Source organism: Phoxinus phoxinus (genome assembly GCF_949152265.1).
Source record: "Phoxinus phoxinus genome assembly, chromosome: 4".
NCBI classification, from domain to species: domain Eukaryota; kingdom Metazoa; phylum Chordata; class Actinopteri; order Cypriniformes; family Leuciscidae; genus Phoxinus; species Phoxinus phoxinus.
In genome coordinates, this window is record NC_136879.1 from 30,501,580 (window position 1) to 30,523,389 (window position 21,810).

The 21,810-nt window shown below is 39.1% G+C and overlaps 1 protein-coding gene across 9 annotated transcripts in view; it reads right to left on the reverse strand.

Annotated features, from left to right (window-relative positions):
* LOC306996913 (uncharacterized protein) overlaps nucleotides 1-21,810 on the reverse strand; it is a 90,971-nt gene that overhangs the window by 66,304 nt on the left and 2,857 nt on the right. For 3 of the 9 annotated variants that reach the window (XM_079609859.1, XM_079609857.1, XM_079609858.1), the window contains exons 2-5: nucleotides 21,375-21,479; nucleotides 20,977-21,040; nucleotides 20,520-20,575; nucleotides 8,548-8,608 (exon numbers count right to left, since the gene is read on the reverse strand). In XM_079609859.1, the coding sequence (XP_079465985.1) occupies nucleotides 8,548-8,608; nucleotides 20,520-20,575 (117 nt within the window). In that variant the 5' untranslated portion in view covers nucleotides 20,977-21,040; nucleotides 21,375-21,479. Of the gene's footprint in view, nucleotides 1-7,883; nucleotides 8,609-9,038; nucleotides 9,161-16,529; nucleotides 16,747-20,519; nucleotides 20,576-20,976; nucleotides 21,041-21,374; nucleotides 21,480-21,810 lie in introns of those variants that run through there. The other 6 variants (XM_079609863.1, XM_079609861.1, XM_079609862.1 and 3 more) reach the window with 4 other exon arrangements.

The window sequence follows — 21,810 nt, forward strand, 5'->3', positions numbered from 1 at the left end:
GACATAAAATGCTAAAGGATGGGATCATTTAAGAAAGCTTGTCTGTAGCTGTGTGTGTTCCCATTTTGTTGCGTGTGTCTTGTCAAATGTATTCCCGATTCACCAAATGACAAATGGTTCCATCCTAATTACTCTGGTCAAATTATAGCTGCTAGAAGCAGGCCAAACATCTCTGAGAGGTGAATAACGTTAAGCCCAAATTAGCACTGCAGATTTTTTCTTCTTCAGAATAATAAAGAATATAATGCACAGAGTGAATTTTCCCTCCTAAAAATGTTGGTGTGCTCAAGAGAGCTCATTTTAAATATAATTTTTCTCCAACTCAACATCTGGGTAGTGTATTTCGCAGGAATGGAAACACGACTCTAGTGGGTGATTTATGCTGTAGGGTAAATGAGTGGAAGACCTGGGCCACTCGAGTACTTACATTACAGCACAGATGAGAGCAGGCTACATTTTTCAGAACAAAAACATCTATTCAGTTCTGTTTCTGGGAAAGTCGGTGTGGCAGTATAGGTGAGATGTGCTCAATGAAAAGTCTGGACTTATTACTTTGTTAAGCTCCTGAAAAAGACACCTCATCAAACCATCATTCAATGTTAACATTAGAGCAGAAAATTTCTGTGCGTTTTACTGTAAAAAAGTTTCCCTGTCACACTGAAAATCGAGGCAAGCCAAAACAAAGCTTTCTTTCAGCACAGAGTGCCCATGATCCTTTGCAGAGGGGTCTATAGGGGTCTATATCTATAGCCGACTGTGTAGTATCTAAGCGCCAGTCAGGACTCATCCAACACCTGGTTTCCTGCACTAATCTCTGTGACAGAGCTGCCCCACATAAGCTAGCACCTCTGCTTACACAGCTCTTTACTACAGTTCAAGAGAAAAAGACACATGAAAGGTTTAAAGAATGAACAGTGAAAGAATCCTCGGAAGAGGAATGGTCCAAAGGTCGAAAAATTTACAAGTCGAAAGAAAGATAGTTAGGTTGAACGGATGAAAGGTAGGGGTGGATTTACAATCCCTCTTCTTGTATTATATAATGAATTGGAAGTCATATTTTTTGTTAAAACCAGTGTATCTATTTGGGTATTTATGTTACAGGCATGTATTTGTATATAAAAGGTGACTGGGGTCTGACTCATATAATATATATTCTGTTCTTCTCATGATAGCTGTATGAGAAATGTACAGATGTAAAGAGAACTGTGTCTAAGGTCATGAAGGTCACTAATCCACCACATGTATCCACTAACACATATGCATTGTAATAAAACGGTTAGTTCCAATCCTTGATTCAAATTGGTCAATAGATGTGCTTTATTCACGATAAAACACGGCTATAACCGCTTCACCCAACTGTTCTTCTATATATCACTACACAACACCCCTAGCAACCACTCTTAGCAACTTAAACACATGTTTGATCTCATCGATATTGTTCATTGAAGCGATAGTAGAGTATTGTGAGAGATCGAGTAAGCGAGTGTACCTGCATTTACAGTAGATATAGCATTTTCCTTCAGGTCAGTCCTATATATTCATAATTTTAAAAATCCGTTTGAATGTCCGCTGCGATATGTTGTCCTTTTAACAGTTAAGGGGTTTTCCCGTGCCCATAGTCATCTGTCAGTTGCGTCTTCCTTCTCCGTGATCACAAGTTTGAGTCCTTTCAATGTAAAAGTCTTCTCTACTGACTGACTCACTCATAAAGACAGTCTTTGCCGCCATCTATTGGGGAAATAATGTATGTAACTTCTGTTGCTGTTTACGGTCAGGAACTATTTTTCCCAGCGGAAGGAAGGCTTTTAGTGATTTTACTTCATGAAAGTTGCATAGATACATATTTCTCAATACAAATCACTTACATAAAACGATAGATCCGTTTAATTTGAATTGGACAAGTAAGACTGATTGCCATTTGGTTAACTGATACTTAGTCAAACTTTTTACTGCAACCAACTGGCACCAGAAGACAAAGCTGATACCTAAATGAGAATATAAGAGAATAATCAGCCCTTAGTATCCTGACCTGAGAGACATCTGTCAGGTCAGCACATCGACATCAAGACACATCTGCACCTCTGACAGCACAAGTTCAAGTCCCAGCTAAAGGTACTTTCCTGCTCCTGTTCCTTTCTCTCCTTTCCCATTGTTTCCTGTCTCGCATTATACGGTCCTGTCCATTAAAAGGTGAAAAAAAAAACAATGTCATGAAAAAAATTTTTTTTACAATGGAGTCTTGAAAGAGATCTCCCATGTTTCTCGTTCATCTCAGAACTTTCTCATGTCTCAGTTGTGTCTACTTTTATTTCTCCTAAGGAATTTTAGGAGAAACATATCAGACACGAATCATAACTAAGTCTCCTGACTCCTGAGCTTAAAAAAAGCAAAGTGAGCAATAAAATATTCCTATAATGGAGTCTTGAAAGAGATTGCTGCAAGACAAAAAAAATATGTTTTATGTTTCTTCAAACACATTCTCAGTTTTAATCCCTTTTCTCTCAGATATTTCTCATGTCTCAATTGTGTTTACTCTTATTTCTCCGAAGGAATTTCAGGAGACATATCGGAAACTCTGTTGATACTAAAATGAGGGGTATATGAGAATCACAACTACTGTAAGTCTCATGAGCTTAGGAAAAGCAATCACTGAGCAACACATTTTTTCCTCTGGGTAGAGTTAAGACAACCTTATCCTAAAGCTCTGCCCATGTCCTTGGAGTTCAGAGCCCATATGAAGTGTGCACCTGTCCCCACTTAAGCAACAGGACCTCGGCTTTATGGTGTGTAAGGAAATCTGATCTGGAAAATAAGGTGAGGCTGTCAAATGTGAGGGTGTAGCCTGTCCTCAGTAAATACAGTCCTGTTGATTCAGCTTTCACAACTCATCTGACAGCAGTGGGGAGCCACTTACACAAAGCCTGGGCTGATCTGAGACTTTGAACATATTGCTCCTCTTGTACATAGGTAAATCTAGAAATACCTACAAAAATCGGATGAGCGGCAATTTACGACCAGTTCTAGATTACAACCTCACTCATATTGGTATCATATTTCATATTTATAATCATAAATCAAAGCAGACTGATTTACAGACCTGTCGGTCCCCTCCAGACGTCTGATTCTTCAGGACGTGGAGCTGTACAAACCGGCCCAGGTGATTTACAAGCCCTGTCTCCACGTACAAGAGCCATCAAGAGCCACCCTCCCCCAAAACATGGCTGTCCTGCTCATGTCATAAAACACCAGGTAAAGATGCTCACTGTCCCAGACAGCAGACATATCTGGCAGAGAGAGGAGGAGGAGGAGGAACAGAAAGGAAAGGGATGCTGAAGGCTCAACAGCTAAAACCACTGCATGGCCCACATTCCTCTCACTTATCTGGGGCGGCAAAACAGAAAGTCATTTGGCAGAAAAGGCCAAGAGAGAGAGAGGGAAATCGAGAGCACAGGGTGCCAGCACTAAGCCTAAATAATTACCTGTCACACCAGCAACAGTGTGACCGGCAGACACGTTTTGCCCTGTGAAATAATATGGAAAGATTAATAGTTCCCTGTCTACCCAACTTTCTCCCCTCTGCTGGACAAATCTCTCTCTGCCTAACATTGTCTACACACAGGGAATTCTGAGCAAATGGTAATTACCAAACAGAGAAAAGGCACAGTAAGGCCCCGATCACACTTGACACGTTTTTCAGGTTCGAAAACGCAAGGCGCACAGCACTAGCCCATCACACAGAACGCTGCGGTTTTTTATGTTGCTAGGCAACCACCGAAACAGTTGTCATGTCAGTCAAGTTAACGTCAAATCAGCATTTTATTTACTTTCTGTTAACATTGTGGTAGTTACAGTCCGTGAAGTCGTTAGTTCTTGGTAACCCGCGAGAGCACCACAAGTTTATCCTCAATCATCGCACTTTCCGGCCGTGCAAAGCAACTGTAGCTTTCATCACTACAACGGAAGGCCCGCCTCTCCATTCATTCGATTGGACAGTGGGAAAAAACGCGTTGACGTTTTTTCGACTTCAAAAACGTGAGGCGCAGCGGGCGCATAAACAGCGCACAGAACATTCACTACCATAGGAAACCAATTGAAAAAAGGCGCCTCACTGCAAAAAAAACGTGTCAGGTGTGATCGGGGCCTAAGAACAAAAATACTGCAGACCTTGACAACAAAGAATGTACTGTAGATCAAGAGCAGTGATTCTCAGCCAGGGGTGTGTGTGTGTGTACCCCAGGAATACTTAAGCTAGTTCCAGGTTTATTTTGGAAAGACTTTGCTTTAATAAACCTAGTAAGTAAATAAATAAAATATGATGTTTTATTTTGTAAATATAGTATTTTAAATTGAATATTAATAATACGTTTTATAATGAATACAAAATAAATGAACTTAAAATAACTAAAATAATAGTAATATACTAATAGTAAATAATAAGAATGAAATGCTTGTTGGGCAGCTGATCTCTAAGCTTGAGCAAATGAACCAAAAACTCTATAAAACCTAATAACCAGCTTGGCCAGACTAGGAGACCAGCCAACCACATTAAGCTGGTTTAAAGTTTTTTTTCAGTTTTTCAAGTAATGATGATATAGTATAAAACCATGTCATAGGTTTGATATCTAGGGAATATATGAACTATTAAATGTATACTTTGAATGCAATGAAAGCTGCTTTGAATAAAAGTGTCTGGAAAATGCATGTGCATTCAAAAAACTACAAATTGCTGACGTTGCAACTTGATGGTACCATGTTATTATACAGTACATATTAATTATAACGTGTTACCCAAAACTATATAGAAGTGATAAAGTATATTACAAATCTGTCAGGAGCTATAAATGTAAAAAGAAAATATATGTGAAATACTTTCCAATTACTGTGCTCTGTTGCTTATGTATATTTTATGCAAACAAAAAAAGCTGCCGGCGTGTTGAGCGGAGTTTAGCCAGGCTGAGTTGAGGTGTGGTGTCCAGAGCAGCTGTGGGGGCCCGACCGCAGGGAGAGCTGCAGTCATTCTTCAACTCCCTCAGAGACACATTCAGCCATCACACCCCGTGACAAAACAAACAAGATCTGTGATGATTGGAGCACGGCCAGCTTTTAGGCGAAAAAAAGAATAAATAAATCTCCCTCCATCAACCCTCGCCATCTTGCCTAAAAGCTATTAGGGCCCAGGAGAGTCACGCACCCTCTGACTCCTCTCATGGCGGGCTAGCAAATTAAATTAATAAACGAATCAAATAGAGCAGGGCTGGGCTCCGGCCCTTTAGCCTGTCGGACAGTATGTGCCCATCTCTACAAGTTGTAAGCATACAGTCATCTAATTGTTCCCATATTTCTCCTGAGGATGCAGTGAATTGTCCCGCTCTGTACTGGCTGTCAAACATTTTGGCCATTTCATGTCTCCTGAGAAATTTGGGTCAGTGATTTTTAAATAACAGTTTTGCATAGTACAGTAAATGGGAAACATCTGATCTGTTATGGACAAAAGTAAGGATTGACATACTATACAGCATAAATTTCACTATATTGCTAAATACAGTATACTCATCAGCCATTTTGTTGGGTACTCCTGTTCAACTACTCGTTAACGCAAATCAATGCATTTAGGCATGCAGATATGGTCAACTCAATGCATTTAGGCATGCAGATATGGTCAACTCAATGCATTTAGGAAGCGACTCAATGCATTTAGGCATGCTGATAAGGTCAAGACAATCTTGAAGTTTGAAGCTTGAAGTTGAAGTGAGCATCAAAATGGAGAAGAAAGGTGATTTAAGTGGCTTTGAACATGTTATGGTTGTAGATGCCAGACGGGCTAATCTGAGAATTTCAGAAACTCTCGCTACAACCGAGGTAAACAGAACAGAGTGTCTGTGTTCAGACAGAGTGTCTCTGTCTGAACACACAACATGTCGAACCTTAAAGCAGATGGGCTTCAGCAGCAGAAGACCACACCAAGTGCCACTCCTGTCAGCTAGGAACAGTAAACTGAGGCTACAACTCACACAAGCTCAAAAAAATTGGACAATAGAAGATTAGAAAAACGTTGCCTGGTCTGATGAGTCTCTATATCTGCCATTCAGATGGTAGGGTCAGAATTTGCCATAAACAACATGCTGGCAAATTATTTCCTCAGCAAATTTTGCGCCCCTTAGCTCATAAGTTATGTTGTGGACGGTAAAACATGTGACAGACAGTTACATGAGTTTGATTGGGGAATAAAGTGCAAGTTGTGAGATGCCAACCACCTCCGTGAGTCTGTCTGGCCTCTGTAATAACTTCATCTGTGAGCTATCCCTTATTTTTCCTCCTGACACAACGCGTTACAAAGCTTCAGACATCGAACAGGCACAGATAGCCTCCGAAGATGTCTACTAGTCCATCAACAAGAATGCCAGGTCAGCATCGCTGTTGCATCCATTGCTGCTTTTTAGAAACCGAGTGAGACTCTTGTCCAGTTCCTCACGTGGTCAGTTTCTCGTTTTCTTTTCCTAGACTCTTCCGACCGCGGTTTTGTCGTCAACTCTGCCATGATTCACTTCTGAAATGCATGCTAGTGTCTGTCATAGAGGCTGTTTCATAGATTGTTGATGTATGTGACGTCGTGCCGTAAAGCAAGTCGTGATTCTCGCGAGATTTGTCGGGGCGCCACCTCTCCAACATTGCTGGTTTTTCTAGCGGCAAAAAGGTAAATAATAAAGCAAAAAATAAAACCCTGGCATGGACACTAGACATACACCCGTGACTCCAATCTGACCCAGCTAATGTTACATCATTTATAACAGCAGGGAGTTGTAGGATCCTCTCAGACCATGGGCTGACATGTGAGCATTCCAGGGTCTGGAAGGTGACGATTAACAAGAATGAAATGCATTCAATCTTGTGTTCTGTGGTTGTGCATTCCCGTCATTGTCTGGAGATCATGTCTTTTCTATTCCATTTCTCAGTCTTTACACAAACACACAGACCAGGCTGTATAGTTGATGAAAGATTTTAAGCTTGGTCCTATGTTTTTCCTAAGTCCCACCTTTTGGAGCTAAAGGGAAAAAAAGGCTATATTAATCATTGAAGCCCTGATTGTGTGCATTCTGCATCAGCAAGCACAGAAGATTTGTGGTTGCCCTAGTGATTGCACATCATGAGAGTAACTCGAGAAAAAATGGCCTCTCTTTGCACAGCGACTGCAAACCGGTCCAAACGCCATTAAAGGAACAGTTCAACCAAAAAACAAAAAAAATCACATGGTTTCAAAATCTTTTTTTTCTGTGGACCATTAAAGAACATATTTTGAAGAACAGTTTTTGAACATACAGTTACAATGGGGTCCAAAACAACATTGAACCCATCATATGGACAAAAAAAAAGACATTCTTCAAAAAACAAAATTTTTGTGTTTCATAGAAAAAAAATGTCATACAGGTTTGAAATGACATGAGGGTGAATAAATAAAAACACAAATGGACTACAGTGAACTACAGTACCCCTTTAAATGGTACCACCTTTCATAAATGGCATGTGGTCCCTTAACTAAACAGTACGAATGAATACAGAGTCAGACTTGTATTATAAGTGGTGTGAGGAACTTCCAATGCCATGGAATTGCAGGGTATGCATCGGGGTCCGGTACCATTTGCTAAATAACCATCTCAGAAAGGAACTGATCAGTAGACCAGGAACAGGCCAGTAAGATTAAAGAAACACACAGCCATGCCTCGTTTAGCCGGTCCCCCAGGAGAGCAAGAAACGCTACAGTGGGCATCTCACATTTATCCAATATCAGCAGCTGCTGTACCGCCCCTGCCCTCCCCTTCACTACCCTCCCAGTCCCGCTGGGGCATTCAGCAGATTTTAATTTCACTTCTAGCTTCTGTTCTGCAGCTTGTGCTTTAGGCACACAAAAGCCTGAGTTTCAAGTTGAACGTGAGAACCACCTCATCTCCTGAACCCTATTAGCATATGAATCCTCTGGCAAAATGATGGAACGGAAAGAGGAACGGGAAGACATAAGAGAATGACTGAACAGGAGGCAAAAAGTGTGCCCACCACCAAGTTAAAATCTCAGACGAGATTCTTTTTCTTTTTTTTTTGTTGACAAAAAGGCACAAATTAGGTTCTTTTGTGCTTTTTCAAATAAGCTTGGTTCTTTTGGCATTAAGCTTTTTATTAGCAATTCTTTTTGCAAGGTTTTTTTGCAGACTTAAAATGTACGACAGGGAATGCTGCCATTTAAAATTTTCCTTTGTGAATATAAAAGGATCCATTTGAAAACACGTACAAGAGATGCTTGAACTCGACCTTAGTGCACTCACTGTTTGTGCAGGTAAATGTGCCCATCTGGAACTAGCTCTGAAAGGGTTTTGAAAGAAGGTTATAACTGCTATTTGGCCAGGGTTTCATCCTCAGATCATTTATTGGCTGAGCAGCTAATCTGCTGGCAAACCCAAGATTGACCCCATTCTTCAGGGTTGATCTGATGGGTCTAGCTGGGGTGTTGCTGGGGGATATATGATGGGGGGAAGAAATGACAACAGTTGCACTGACCCGATCAGTCTCTCTCAGCATGGCAAACAAAGAGCCCCATACTTGTTCTTCTCCTCTCCAGCTGTGGACAGAGAAACACCACTGTCAGCAAAGCAGAACAAGAGAAAATACACACAGAACAAATTGATGTGGACCCTTGTGACACCCAAAATGATTCATGATGAGTGTTTGAGTAAAATGTCTTTCAAAAATTGATTATGGAGGTCATTATGAGTCAAAGGATATCCAGAAATTTTAAAAATCCTTGTTATTAAAACATCCTGAGCCAGCGACCCTGTACACAAGGCAATTTAAAGCCGCACTTTTTCATTTATAGTGAAAGTGTCCAATAATGGGGTTAGGAGCAAAGTATACCCATCATCAGATTTCATCATCAACATAGTATGTGCGTATGTTCGCATGCATGCAGCCATTTTTTTAACCACGTACAGTGCGCGAAGTAAGCATCAGAACGTAGTACCGACACTTTTATATTTTAATCTGTAGCGTACCGTCACTTTTTCTTGCATACTACCAGCACTTCTCATATGTTGCCGGTACTCTGACCGCCCCACTCCAAGAACGATTTCCACCATGCTGTCTGAATTCTTGGCTACAGTTGGTCAATTCCTTGCTGATATAGTGCTTAAAAAAAACAAAAACAAAAAACATGTACTCTATGGATTAATGAATGCGTGAGTAATTGCAGTCATTTTAGCCTGCTCTCAAGAGATAAGCAATGGCATCGGCCACTGAAAAACCCATATCGTTCAGCCACTACCAAGGGTCATGGAAAATGTTCCGAATGAATCCAATAAATGCAAGACAGCACACATAAAATTGTTGTACCAAGCAGATAGTTGTAGATTTATGATCTGTTTTTATCATTGGTAGTCTGCTGGACCATTACACAACACAAAGCGGCATCAATCTCCACTTCTGTCAGGCCATTAATGATGGCGGCAGTCGCTACCCCACTCTCTCTCTCTGCCCAAGTCCCATCCGCTTTTTGTTCCCTCTTATTTTATAGTGATGAATGATGGATGTTATCACAGACTAAGAGACAGGCTTTTACAAGCATGGATTACTTCTGTACATGACCAAAAACTACCACACTACAAGAGGCCAGGAGCATTAGATCAAAACACACAGCCACAAAGCTCTTCATTGTGACAGCAATCGAGATAAGCACCACACATATAAGGGGATCATATTGTCTAATGTCTTCCACAGGACATAATTTATACATTTTTATTTGTCTTTCTCTATGAGTTTGCAGAGGACTGGGGACGCAGCAGTACAAGACGGGAGCGAGGCTCAGAGCAGCTGCCGGTGTCATTATTGCTCTACACAGCTTTTATCATTCCCATAAATCTGGTTCTGCAGAGCCCCATAAAATGGCAACCTGTGAGTGTCTGGCACTCCGAACACCCCGTGGAGAAGGAGAGATCGAGACAGAAAGAAAGAAGGAGAACCACGGGAGCTGTTAACCTGACTAATGACAAACTCCACTTGTGCAAAAGCCCAGCGGACTCTATGACAGTGTTTACTGCTGCTACTGAGGAGTAAACAACAGAGATGGAAAAACAGAAACTTGGCATTATCAGTTTCAAAAATGATAACAACAATACATACTTGTACAAGAAATTGAATTGTAGTAGTAGAAGTGCTAGGTAGTTTGGACTAATACAGTGTCCAATCCAGTCGCAAGAGCAACAGGACTTGCTTTCCTTGATTCAGTTCCGATTCATTTGAGTAGATTTCAGTCCATTTTGCTTATACATTAAATAAATTTGGTGCTCAAGAAAATGTTTGAATTATCAATGTTCAAAACAGTTGTGCTTTACATTTTTTCAGCATTCTTTCATTAATAGAAAGTTCAAAAGAACAGCATTTATTTGAAACAGAAATCTTTTGTAACAATGTAAAAGTCTTAAACATGTCACTTTTGAAATTTTTTATTCTGAATAAATAAATAAAATCCTAATGACCCCAAACTACCAAATGAATTATACTTTAAATTGCACTTACTGTGTAAATCTGTTAGTATATCAATATGTAAAATAATTACAAAATTAGGGTTAGGTCTATTAGTTTGCATTTACACTCCAAGACTCAATGCAGTATCAGTTTGTTTTGCCCCATCTGTTGCTATGGTTATATCACTGTCAACATAGGCGCCAATTTATGTTTCTACCAGTGGGTGCCCACCCCCCAAACCCCTGCCGCGAATAAAACTCACATCCTGCTAAAATCCAAAAAGTGGTCTACAGTGCACAGTACATCTATTATTTACAGTGTTCACACTTTGTTGGTAATAATGAAAGGATTTGTGAGAACTCACTTTTTTTCATACAGAACTCTAAAGTGCGCGGCGAACGAAAACTCTGCCGTTTTGAGCAGTGTTGAGCAGATTCTGACTAACTTTAAGATCTCTGATTGGCCTTTACATTTCCACGCCCCTAAACATGACGCGGAACAAAACGGACTGTGATTGGTTGCTTGCTTTACATGTTATTGGCCAATGAAAGCTGCGATGGAGTCCAGAGCTTCTGCCGTCAGTCTGAAGGTCTGGCTACACGAGACTAGCCATTAGTGGATAATATGCGTTGCAGCATTTAAACTTACAGCAAAGACGTAAAATGTTTAAAACAACACCCAAATTCAAATATCAACATCAAAATTGCTGCCCATAAACCTTATAGAAACTCACATGTGAACAATTCCAGCTTCCACTACAGCATATGCTGCTTTTATCAGCTGATCTCATTTCACACTCAGCCTTCAAATCAATCACAGGGACAGGTAAGATAGCTGAGAAAACAAAGAGCTCAGAAATAATATTGCTTCCAAGGGTAACCACAGTGTCCTGCTATTGTGGGAAAGGAAACACCTCATATAATACTCAGGACATTCTTAAAAGTCGGAAAATGACTGCTTTCCTTCAAGGCTCAGTGGCCTTCTGCTGTATGCTTTTAGTGTTGTGTTAACAACTGAACTCTTTCACCCTTTACTCAAAACACACAGCTGATGTCAGTATGATAACGTTGCGTGAGCAATGACGTGTGTCTGCCAGACCAAACAAAAGATCTGACACATTCAATGTACTTTGGCCCAAAGCAGAGTGATCTAAGACTTCATAACAACAGGTTGAGGTTGCCCTGCAACAAAGCTACAGCTGTTATGCTATGCTATATACTGCTTAAAATTATCTTTGAAAATCAAACAATTAAATTACCCTTAATATTAATACAATACATTTAAATAAGAATAATAAATTATTATAATTATAAAAATCTCAGTATTCAGCACTCATAATTCACAGGACAAACATGTTTATATTAATAGTCTGGGTCATATTTTCTTACATCATTTTGCTCATGTTTTTTAAGGATGAAAGCATGTCATACAATCTGTCATTTGATGATTGTGTTCATTTGATTAAGCGTGAACGCTGCCCTCTGAACCAGACAAGCAAACCAAGACCTCTGAAAAGGTGGGTCTCGGTTCGCTTTAGGGATGCATAACGATTAATCGCAATTAATCGTTTCCAGAATAAAAGTTTTTGTTTACATCATATATGTGTGTACTGTGTAAAATAATTATGTATTTATAAATACACACACATGCATGTATATATTTAAAAAATATTCACATGTTTATATACATTTTTATATTTAGATATAATTTATATTATATATAATTATAAATACTTAATATATAAATAGATTTTTTCTTAAAATTTATACATGCATGTTTGTATATTTATATATACATAATTATTATACACAGTACACACACATATATGATGTAAACAAAAACTTTTATTCTGCAAACGATTAATTGCGATTAATCGTTATGCATCCCTAGTTCGCTTCCAAAAGAACTCTGCGGTTCAGCTAAAATAAAAACAAAAACACGCAAAAAAAGATGTTCTATCTCATATCAACACGTCTACGTTGCACACAAACGAAGAACTGCAGAAAAATGTGTAATTCCTGATGCTGTTTTGACTCCTTTACACAATTTATAAACTCTTCACGAGTTCTCAGCTTGTCAAAATAGCATCATATGTTAGCTACGCACATAAAATGAGTGCATTTAGTCCAGAACATAGCATTGTTTTGGATGTTCGTTAAGCTCTGTAACAAAACATGTTTTTTTTTAAAGACACACACAAAAAACGGCTTTTGTGATGTGTATCTTGTCGAACATCCATGTGCTGGGCTAAATGCGCTCGCTATGTGCGTACATATGATGGTATATGATGGAGCTGACAACACGTGAAGAGCTTATAAAATGAGTAAAGGAGTCAAAACAGCAGAGGAATCCCTCCTTCACACAGACAAATAAGATCTGCAGGGAGGAGATAGGGTTCTGACGCCTTTACCGAACTATAATGGCAACATCGTGACTATGAAAGGAAAAACAGGTATGCTTGAGCATTCTTTTTTAGGGTCGTATGAAATCACACCAGAGTTCATTTGGAAGTGAACAGAGACCCATCTTTTCAGCAGTCTCTGCCCGCTTGTTTGGTGTGCACCAGGGTTGGGAGGGCAGAGTTCACACTTAAAGTCCGCGTGAACCGGAAGTTGCAAACGACTTTTCTCAAGTGTTGTGACGCATTTCCGAGTGAAACGGAATATTGAACAGAGGGCAGAGTTTTACTTTAGGGCTCCTCCTCTCCATCTCTCGCCCATAGCAGAGTAACGGTTTGAGGGGAGTGGTTAAGCGTTTAAGCAACCCAAGCCGTCAAACCTACACCATCAGAAAAAGACCCATTCCAGACCCGGAAGTAACTTTTCAGACTTTGATTAAAGATAACCACGGCAAATAATTTTTCTCTGTGTATTAACTTGCACGGATTAATTGTTCACCACAAGACTAGTAATATCCGCTAACAAAGTAAATAGGGTCAATTTTGATTTCATGCCGACTTTAATCAAATGAACCGCACTAACAGAGCAATCGCACCAGGGTTTAGTTTAATCGAACCAAACCAAGTGTGAACACACCTCTATTTTTGCAACTTTGAAGGACAGCAATTTTTTCACCATGACAGTTCTGATACTAAACACAATAGAAAAACATGTTGGCATTGGGCAGTAAACCAAAAAGCTTTCATGGTCTCTGGCACATTGGGCCCTATTTTAACGATCTTAGCGCATGGTCTGAAGCGCAGGGCACAAGTGCAGTTAGGGCGTGTCCGAATCCACTTGCTAGTTTAACGACGGGAAAAATGGTCGGTGCGCCAGGCACGTGGTCTTAAAGGGTTGTCCCTATTCTCTTAATGAGTAATGGGAGTGTTTTGGCATTTACATGCGTTAAACCAATCAGAGTCTCATCTCCGATTCCCTTTAAATGCCAGTTGCGCTTGCACCATGGGGGAATTTGATAGTGGAAAGACCGAACTCGTCTCCAGAGCGCAAACGGAACTGCTCGTGTGCGAGGTAAAAGTGCGCAAGCAGACCTTCTACGGGACGAGCCGGATTCCACCATATCTTTATGTACCCAATAATAATCTTTTACATTGTAATCCTTTCATTTTAAATATTTGGCATGCTTGTGTGCTGCTGTGCGTCCCTTTGTGTTTAATAAGCAGAGTGTACGCGCGTTGTGGACCCGCCTATATATAAACAACATGGCACAGGACGTGAAAATGATAACTGCGTCGGACTGAAACTAGGAAAAAGCACTTGCGTCGCACTTGGCGCTGCATTGCACCAGGTGTAAGATAGGGCACATTGAGTGTGATGCTCAATGAATTGAAGATTTACTGATTTAGACTTCAGCATTTAGGACAAAGAAAATGATCTTAAGCTGTCTGCATCTATTATCAAGAACGGTTCAAGGATCTTCAGCAAATAAATTAATTTACTAAATGCTTCTGGTTAGCTAGAAATTAATTTTAAAATATTAAATATATATTGTGATGGGGTAAGTAGAAAAAATTGCTTTACAAGAAAACCATGGGCACATTTGCATCAGAAGACAAATTTACTTTTATTCAATGGAAACATAAAAACTGACCACTAACCAAGAGCGTTTGGGTCCATAAAATTACACTCTTCCTCAAGTTTATGAGGTTTTTTTTTAAGGGAATGAATGTGTGTAATTATCTAAGTGCTAAAACAAGTACCTAAGAGTCAATGATTTAGAGTGCAAACACACTTTTCATATGTAGCATTGTGTAAGTTACTTACAACCAGTGCCAAAGGGTGCAATGAAAATAAACCATATTAGTGGGTTATGGGATTTTTGTTGCCAAACAGCACTCCCCAGATGTGAATTCCCAGTATCAAAGCATGGGAGTAAGTGTTATGTCTGGTGAGCCTTTATGACAAACAGGCTGTCGGAAAACACAGTTCATCTTTACATCTCCTGCTGGAGAAGAGAGCTGCACAACAGCTGAGTGAGAAAAATGATTTCATCGACTGTCACTGTTCCCTTCTGGACATTCAAATAAGAGAGGGAGAAAAACAGCTGAACTTTTCTTTTCAGAAATTAAACAACAAACACAAAGTTGCAACAATAGCATAAATAATAAATGTCACAAAAAATACCAAATATAATCTGAAAATGTGTTGGAATTTAAACCGTGTGTGCTCAAAAATCTGGACTGAAATAGTGTTAATAATGCTATTACTAGTATGACTACATACGCTATGTAAATACATAGAAAATAATAAGTTTGACACTTCTGAGGAACTTCTGTTTCACAGGACAAATGACACAAACTATGTAGCGTACTCATTTAAAAGTTAGATTTAAAGGTTTAAAAGGCAGACAAACTTTACAGCCCCTCGAAGTGGCCGGCAATACAGTGGTGTCAATGTGTAAATATGTGGTTCAGTACGCAATTAAGATCTAGCTTCTTGATTTCAAACTAAAAGTATATACTGTACATCTTAGCAAGAGGCCTTGAATCAACTTCCTGGTCTGACATATTAAAATAACACATACTGGTGGTTTCAGCATAGAGGATACGGTAACACTTTACTTTCCCTTATAGTTAATGTATTAACTATCATGAACGAACAATGAGCACTACATTACAGTATTTATTAATCTTCGCTATTGTTAGTTCAAAATAAGTTGTTCATTGTTTGTTCATGTTAATTAACAGTGCATTATCTAATGTTAACAAATACAACTTTTGATTTTAATAATGCTGAAATTACCATTAATTAGGATTAATAAACGGTGTAGAAGTATTGTTCATTCTTCGTTCATCAACTAATGTTGCCTAATGAAACATTGTAAACATTGTAAAGTACAATATTTTTGTACATCAAGGTAACATCTTGTAATTTTAGCTTTTACAAGTGTGACCGGAAATGATACGTTGCTGCTTATAGTATTGCTGCATTGCTGTATTACTTCAGATGCAGCAGGTGACATGTATATGTTAGTGCTAAGAAATCACAACATCTGACAACGGCTTGTGCCCAAGAACACACAAAAATCTGAGACTTTGAAAAACACATGACTACAGAAACTCTAGAAGTTGCAGGAAGAATTCAGAAAAACAACCACGTGTTTCACTCTTTATGAAATCTGCCTTTTTTCATGGTACCCACGTGTCTGCAGTTGAGACAAATCCCTTCCGCCCTGCCGTCACATCCCAGACAGACATTCACCCTGAATCAGAGCAGCCACACATGAAGTGGCGATGAGACACTTCGAGCAGTTATGTAAAACTCCGAGCCCTGTGTCAATGTAGGAGTTCTCAGAATGTGTCCACGTGTCTTCCCAATCATAACACAAGTACAAGCCTCCTAACGCCTTTTTGCCAGCATGTAAACATGCCTCCTGACCTTATACTTCACTGGTTGCTTTCCATTTGAGCTTAACAACACTTCAAACTACAAGTTTCTTTGACCTCATTATTTCTCACATTTGTATACGAACTGCTTCTTATCTTTCTGATGAAGTTTTCCTTGCTTAAGAGAGAAAATGTACAGGGGTAGAAAAAATGATGAATTAAGAAAAAGTGCACGCACCCAAGTCTTCCGGTCAATGCTCTCCATCTTTTCCAGTGTAATCCACGTTCACCTTTTCAACCGTAGAGCCATAGGTGCAGAAGGAACCATGCAGGGTGGAAGCCAAACAGACACAGAGGAGTATAACACAAGAGTCAGCGGCGTAACTTGCCCTCCCTCCAGTTCAAATTTGGGGGCTGGATTTTGTGGGAGCGGTGCGTGCCTCAGTGAGCATGCTCTGAAACGAAAGGCACACTTTTATAGGCACATGACAAGTGATTTCCAGTCCCTCCTCCCATCCACATCCTCCCTCCCTTCTGCCTCCGAGCTGAACAGAACCCAGGAATGCGGCTCAGACCAAAGTCCGGCCTCCATCAGGAGTAGAGGAGCAAGCGAGAGCCTCCCCCCACTGGATCAATAACACGTCCAGCTGCCCGAGGCAAACGCTGAATTTTACCGGCCGCTTGCTTTTTCTTTATTGGAGGCAGGTGGCTAAATGGCAGAGGTCTGTACCACAAATGGGAGGGTCCCAGTTCCCAGTGCTGGGAGAATGGCACCTAACTAACCCCCTGACCCTTCATCTGCCCCAGGGGCATCCCAAAATGACTGGCTTTCCCAACTAAGTGCGTTAGGAATAGGAATGGGAATAGAATACAAAGAATAGGAATGTGTGAGGTAAAAAGACACCTGAGCTAAAGCTTTTCAACTGGTTAAGTAAGTTGTGAAATACCCTCTTATGTTACTGCTCGCAAGTTCTCACAAATCACAGGTGACACGCCTCCCTTATTCAACCGCATGACCTCTATTGAAACTTAAACAGGTCTTAAATTATTTCTTTATTCAATACCATTCAAATGATTGGGACCAGTAAGATTTTTCGAGAAGTTTTTGAAGGAAGCCTCTCATGCTCCGATGCTGCATTTACTTAATCAAAAATTCAGATAAATAGTAATATTACTATTTTAAATAAATGTTTTCTATTTGAATATTTTAAACTGTCATTTATTCCTGTGATGAAGTTGAAGTTTCAGCATCATTACTCCAGTCTTTAGTGCCACATGATCCAATCATCCTAATATGCTGATTTGCTGCTCAAGAAACATTTCTTATTGTTACCAATGTCTTTACTGTCACTTTTAATAAATTTAATCAAGTTGCTGAATTAAATGATCAATTTCTTAAAAAAAAAAAAACTTACTGACCACAAACTTTTGAATAGTAATGTATATTTCAATTTTAATTATACTTATTTAACTATTATCCTATTGAGTACAACAATAACATCATATTATACTATAATCTAGTATACTTGATTCTGATTGGTCAAACACAGATTTTTTTTTATATATATTTTTTTTATAGTGGCCACTATTAACTGTTTAGAACTATTTCATTAAACATGTTTCTTGTAACATGCTGCTTTTTTTTTGCACATGCTGATAAAGCAATTTAAAAAATTTAGGTCTCTGTATTTATTTATTTGTCAAGTAGCCATGTAATAAACAGTATAATGTCATTAACTAAAACATAACTGAAATTGATCACCCTAACAGAGGTTACATTTTGCGGTAATGACCGGCTGATTGTACATAACCATACAGCTGAAAAGGACTGAATTGTAAGTTTGCATGCTGTAATTATGCTGTTAAATTTAAGTAACAATAAAAACACTAAAACACAAACTTAAACAACTGGAACACAAACTATGAACTCATGAAAGAGAACTAAAAGCAAACAAGTTGAGCAATTAATTTGTCAAATAGTAAAAAAATGTGTTGTGGATAACTGTTCGCCATCTCATCCACCAACACTGTTATCATTTACAGTATGCTGTTTCATATGCATATCCACCCAAGGGAAGAATGAGACACGCCTTCCATGGTGTTTTTCAGTGTGTGCACGTCTGTTTTCACTCTTCTATCTGTGTGCCGCGGTCTGGATAACTCTGATAAGCGCCTTGTCTCTCAGCCTACATGCAGATCTATTTGCCATTTCACTGATCAGCCGGATGAGACTTTTGTTCACCAAGTGTAGCAAAACAAACCACTGCTGTTTTCACACATACATGCATACTTATCACATACCGCTCTATCTATCGCAGACAAAAACACACACGACCCATGGAATCACTGCTCATATTCTCCAGCTCTCACAAACACACACGGAGTGAAGACTGAAGAGCAAACAGATTCATTCTAGAAAACATGATTCGGCTGGAACAAGCTTCTATTCAGAGAATTGAAACACAAATCACATGTGTTTCAGCTTTTTAATTCATCAAAACAAAACAAAAAAGGTCGATTGAAACAGGGTGATCTTTCATCTGCTAATAACTGCTAAAATCTCATTTTTGTCTAATTAGAAGTTAAGCAATGAACTGATTTTTGACACCAGGAATTACATTTTCTGGCGGTTAGTTTCAGTGTGCAGGGTGTTTCAGCCGCGCTCTGGCGATTCTCTCTCCTGCCCTAATTTCTCAGAGAATCTGTCTGCATTCAAACCAGGTTGTACAATGAGGACATTAGTCCTTTGAGACATTCTCTCAGCCTCCCTCTAGCTCTCTCCTCTTTCACACACTCTCACTTTCTCTCCCCTCACTTATGTCTTTTCATGATTGCCACCCTACAATGAGAACCCTACCCCGTTCTCTGCATTTCCCTTCCCTCTTAATACCTGTCCATCATACCATATCCCTGTAGGCACCAAACAAATGCTAAGTTAACATCTTACCTCAAATGTTTTCTATTCATTGTATCTAATAAAGTTTTTTTTTTTTAAATGTTTGCAACAAGGGGGTCTCGGGCAAAAAAAAAATTGCAATGTAAAAAGTGCTGTAACAAGTATATCTGAATCTGAAAATATTTGTTTCCTTCAATACAAATTGTACTTTGCAGTTAATATTTAATATCTTTAGCTTTAGTACAATAAATACATAAATGGCAATTATTTAATTTTTAAACAACATGTCCTTATATATTCTCTATTTTTCCTCACACTGTATAAGTTGGACTTATAATATACGACAACCTTCATAATTTAGGAAGATAGTCCTTTGCAATCTTCTTGGCATGAAACAGTTTGAAAACCCCTGATGCAGAGCTTTACCCTTTTCCCGTGTCTCTCTTTATCTCACAACATAATAACATACCTCGCAAATCTGTATTCCAGAAAAAGTATCCTAAATGGTTTATTCAGTTTAACACAAGTTCATTTTTATATTAAATTAATTAGCCAATATTAATTAAACAGTTTACACAAAACATCAATGTTTTGTGTAAACAAATGGCCCGATTAGTTTTGGCGGGTGTCAGAGTGACTACAAGGAAGAGAATTAAATAAAGGAGGACTGCTCCAGATGATTGCACATCAGTCCATAAGGTCAAAGGTTATGGGAAAAAAGGAGGTAAAAAGAGCACTCGTGCTGAGTGAGGTGAAGGTGGATGTCTAGCTGGGCAAGAACAAAACGGAGAGGTGCAGAAGTGGGGGAGGAACATTGTCATTACGGTGGACACAATAAAAGGTTTAAGCCTGTGACCCTTCAAAGCCAAAATAATGCCAATTAAGCTTTAAGAGACCCTAGCGTGGGTTCAGCCAGTGGCTCTTAGCCATGGTCCTATTTGTCCGTTTTAATGACCACTTTAGCCAGACAAACAGCTCACATTGTCCGTACATAAGAACAACATCAAGAACAAAGGCGGTACATTTACTGCCTTTCTCAGGTCACGCCTTACCATAACACAGCAGCATTGACCGGCAAGCCACTACACTGACCCTATGACTTACAAAGTGAAAACAAATAAGAACATGGTTTAAATCTGAGTTTCAAAGGCAGCTGCTGCCTGCTCCATTGATGCTGAATAGCATATGGTTATCTATGTTTCCTCTGCAAATAAAAAAAGGGAAGGGCACATTTAAAACAACTAAATCTCAACTTGGACTATTTTTATTTACCATGGTAAGTAAATCAGACCATAATCTCTCCCAGTTGTGTGCATTATGAAAGCTACTAACCTCAAGAGCCAGGAACAAAGATCTGTGCTAACAGCAGCAGCTACGGAGCAGGTCATCTGTTCTACAAACAAATGATACTGTATGTATCACACTTTACGTATTTGAGTATTCTTTCTGCCACAAAAATATAAGGAAACCATGCAGCTCATTTAAAACAATACAAACAGCAGATGGCAGTATTTGACCCCTTTGCTATGAAAACTTGTGACATTTGTAGTGATTTTTGTAAAAATGACAATGATTTTTAAAAATGTATGATCAAATTTAGATTTTTTATTTATTTATTATAAGTTATCCGTGCAAACTATAAAACAGCAAATTCACTGCAAATTTTCTTTCAATAGACTAGTAACACCTGCACAACACCACAATGGACCTTTGTGTGCATGCCTGTGTGCAGACCTTGAAATAAAAGGGCTTAACAACAAGCAAAAAGTAGAAAACTCAGAGGTCTTACACTGTTGCTGCATGAAGCAATGGACCGGCAGCTTACATCGCCCCGTATGAAGCTCTATTGCCTCCTTTTGGAAATAAATGGAAGTTCCTGAGGACTTCATTTCAGTCAGACAGCTTAGTGTTGTAGCAGGCTGCAGTTTGCACTTTGTTTAATTCCTTATGGCATTTAGACATATTTTAAACGTTTTTTAATAACTAAAATGTAAACACAAAGATTACTCTTTAAGGACCATATTAGGATGTGTGAATGCAACAGAAATACATTTTTCTTTTGTCTTTTAAATTTGTTCCTTTTACTCAAACATATCCTGTTCCTTAACTGAAAAGTCTACATGAAAAAAATCTACATGAAAAATATATAGTATATATGAACATAAAGTAAGAAAACTGACATCTTACCTGAAATGTTCTGGTTATGACTGCATTAATATTAATCAGATCTGTCCATAATTTGCAGAAACAGAAGTTTCACTTGAAAGATTCAGACCTCTTCATTTCCACATTCTGCAAAGTGAACAAGCAAAGACTATAATATCAACACTGAAAAGCAAACGTTATTCCGGTGAGACGTCTGTGGGAGAGCCAAGGGCTCAGTGTCTTTACACCCTCTGTCTGTGTGTGTGTGTGTGTGTGTGTGTGTGTGTGTGTGTGTGTTCCTTTCACTCCACATATAGGCTACGTGCCATCGGCATTACACTAATATATGTCTTGTCTTTAAGAAGGCACTTCCCTTTTTTCTCTCTTTTTGACTGGAACTGAAATCAATGGTCACGCAATTACAGAATGTGGATTTGTCAACCGACTTCTGGCTGTTAAAGTGCGTGTGGGGAGCACT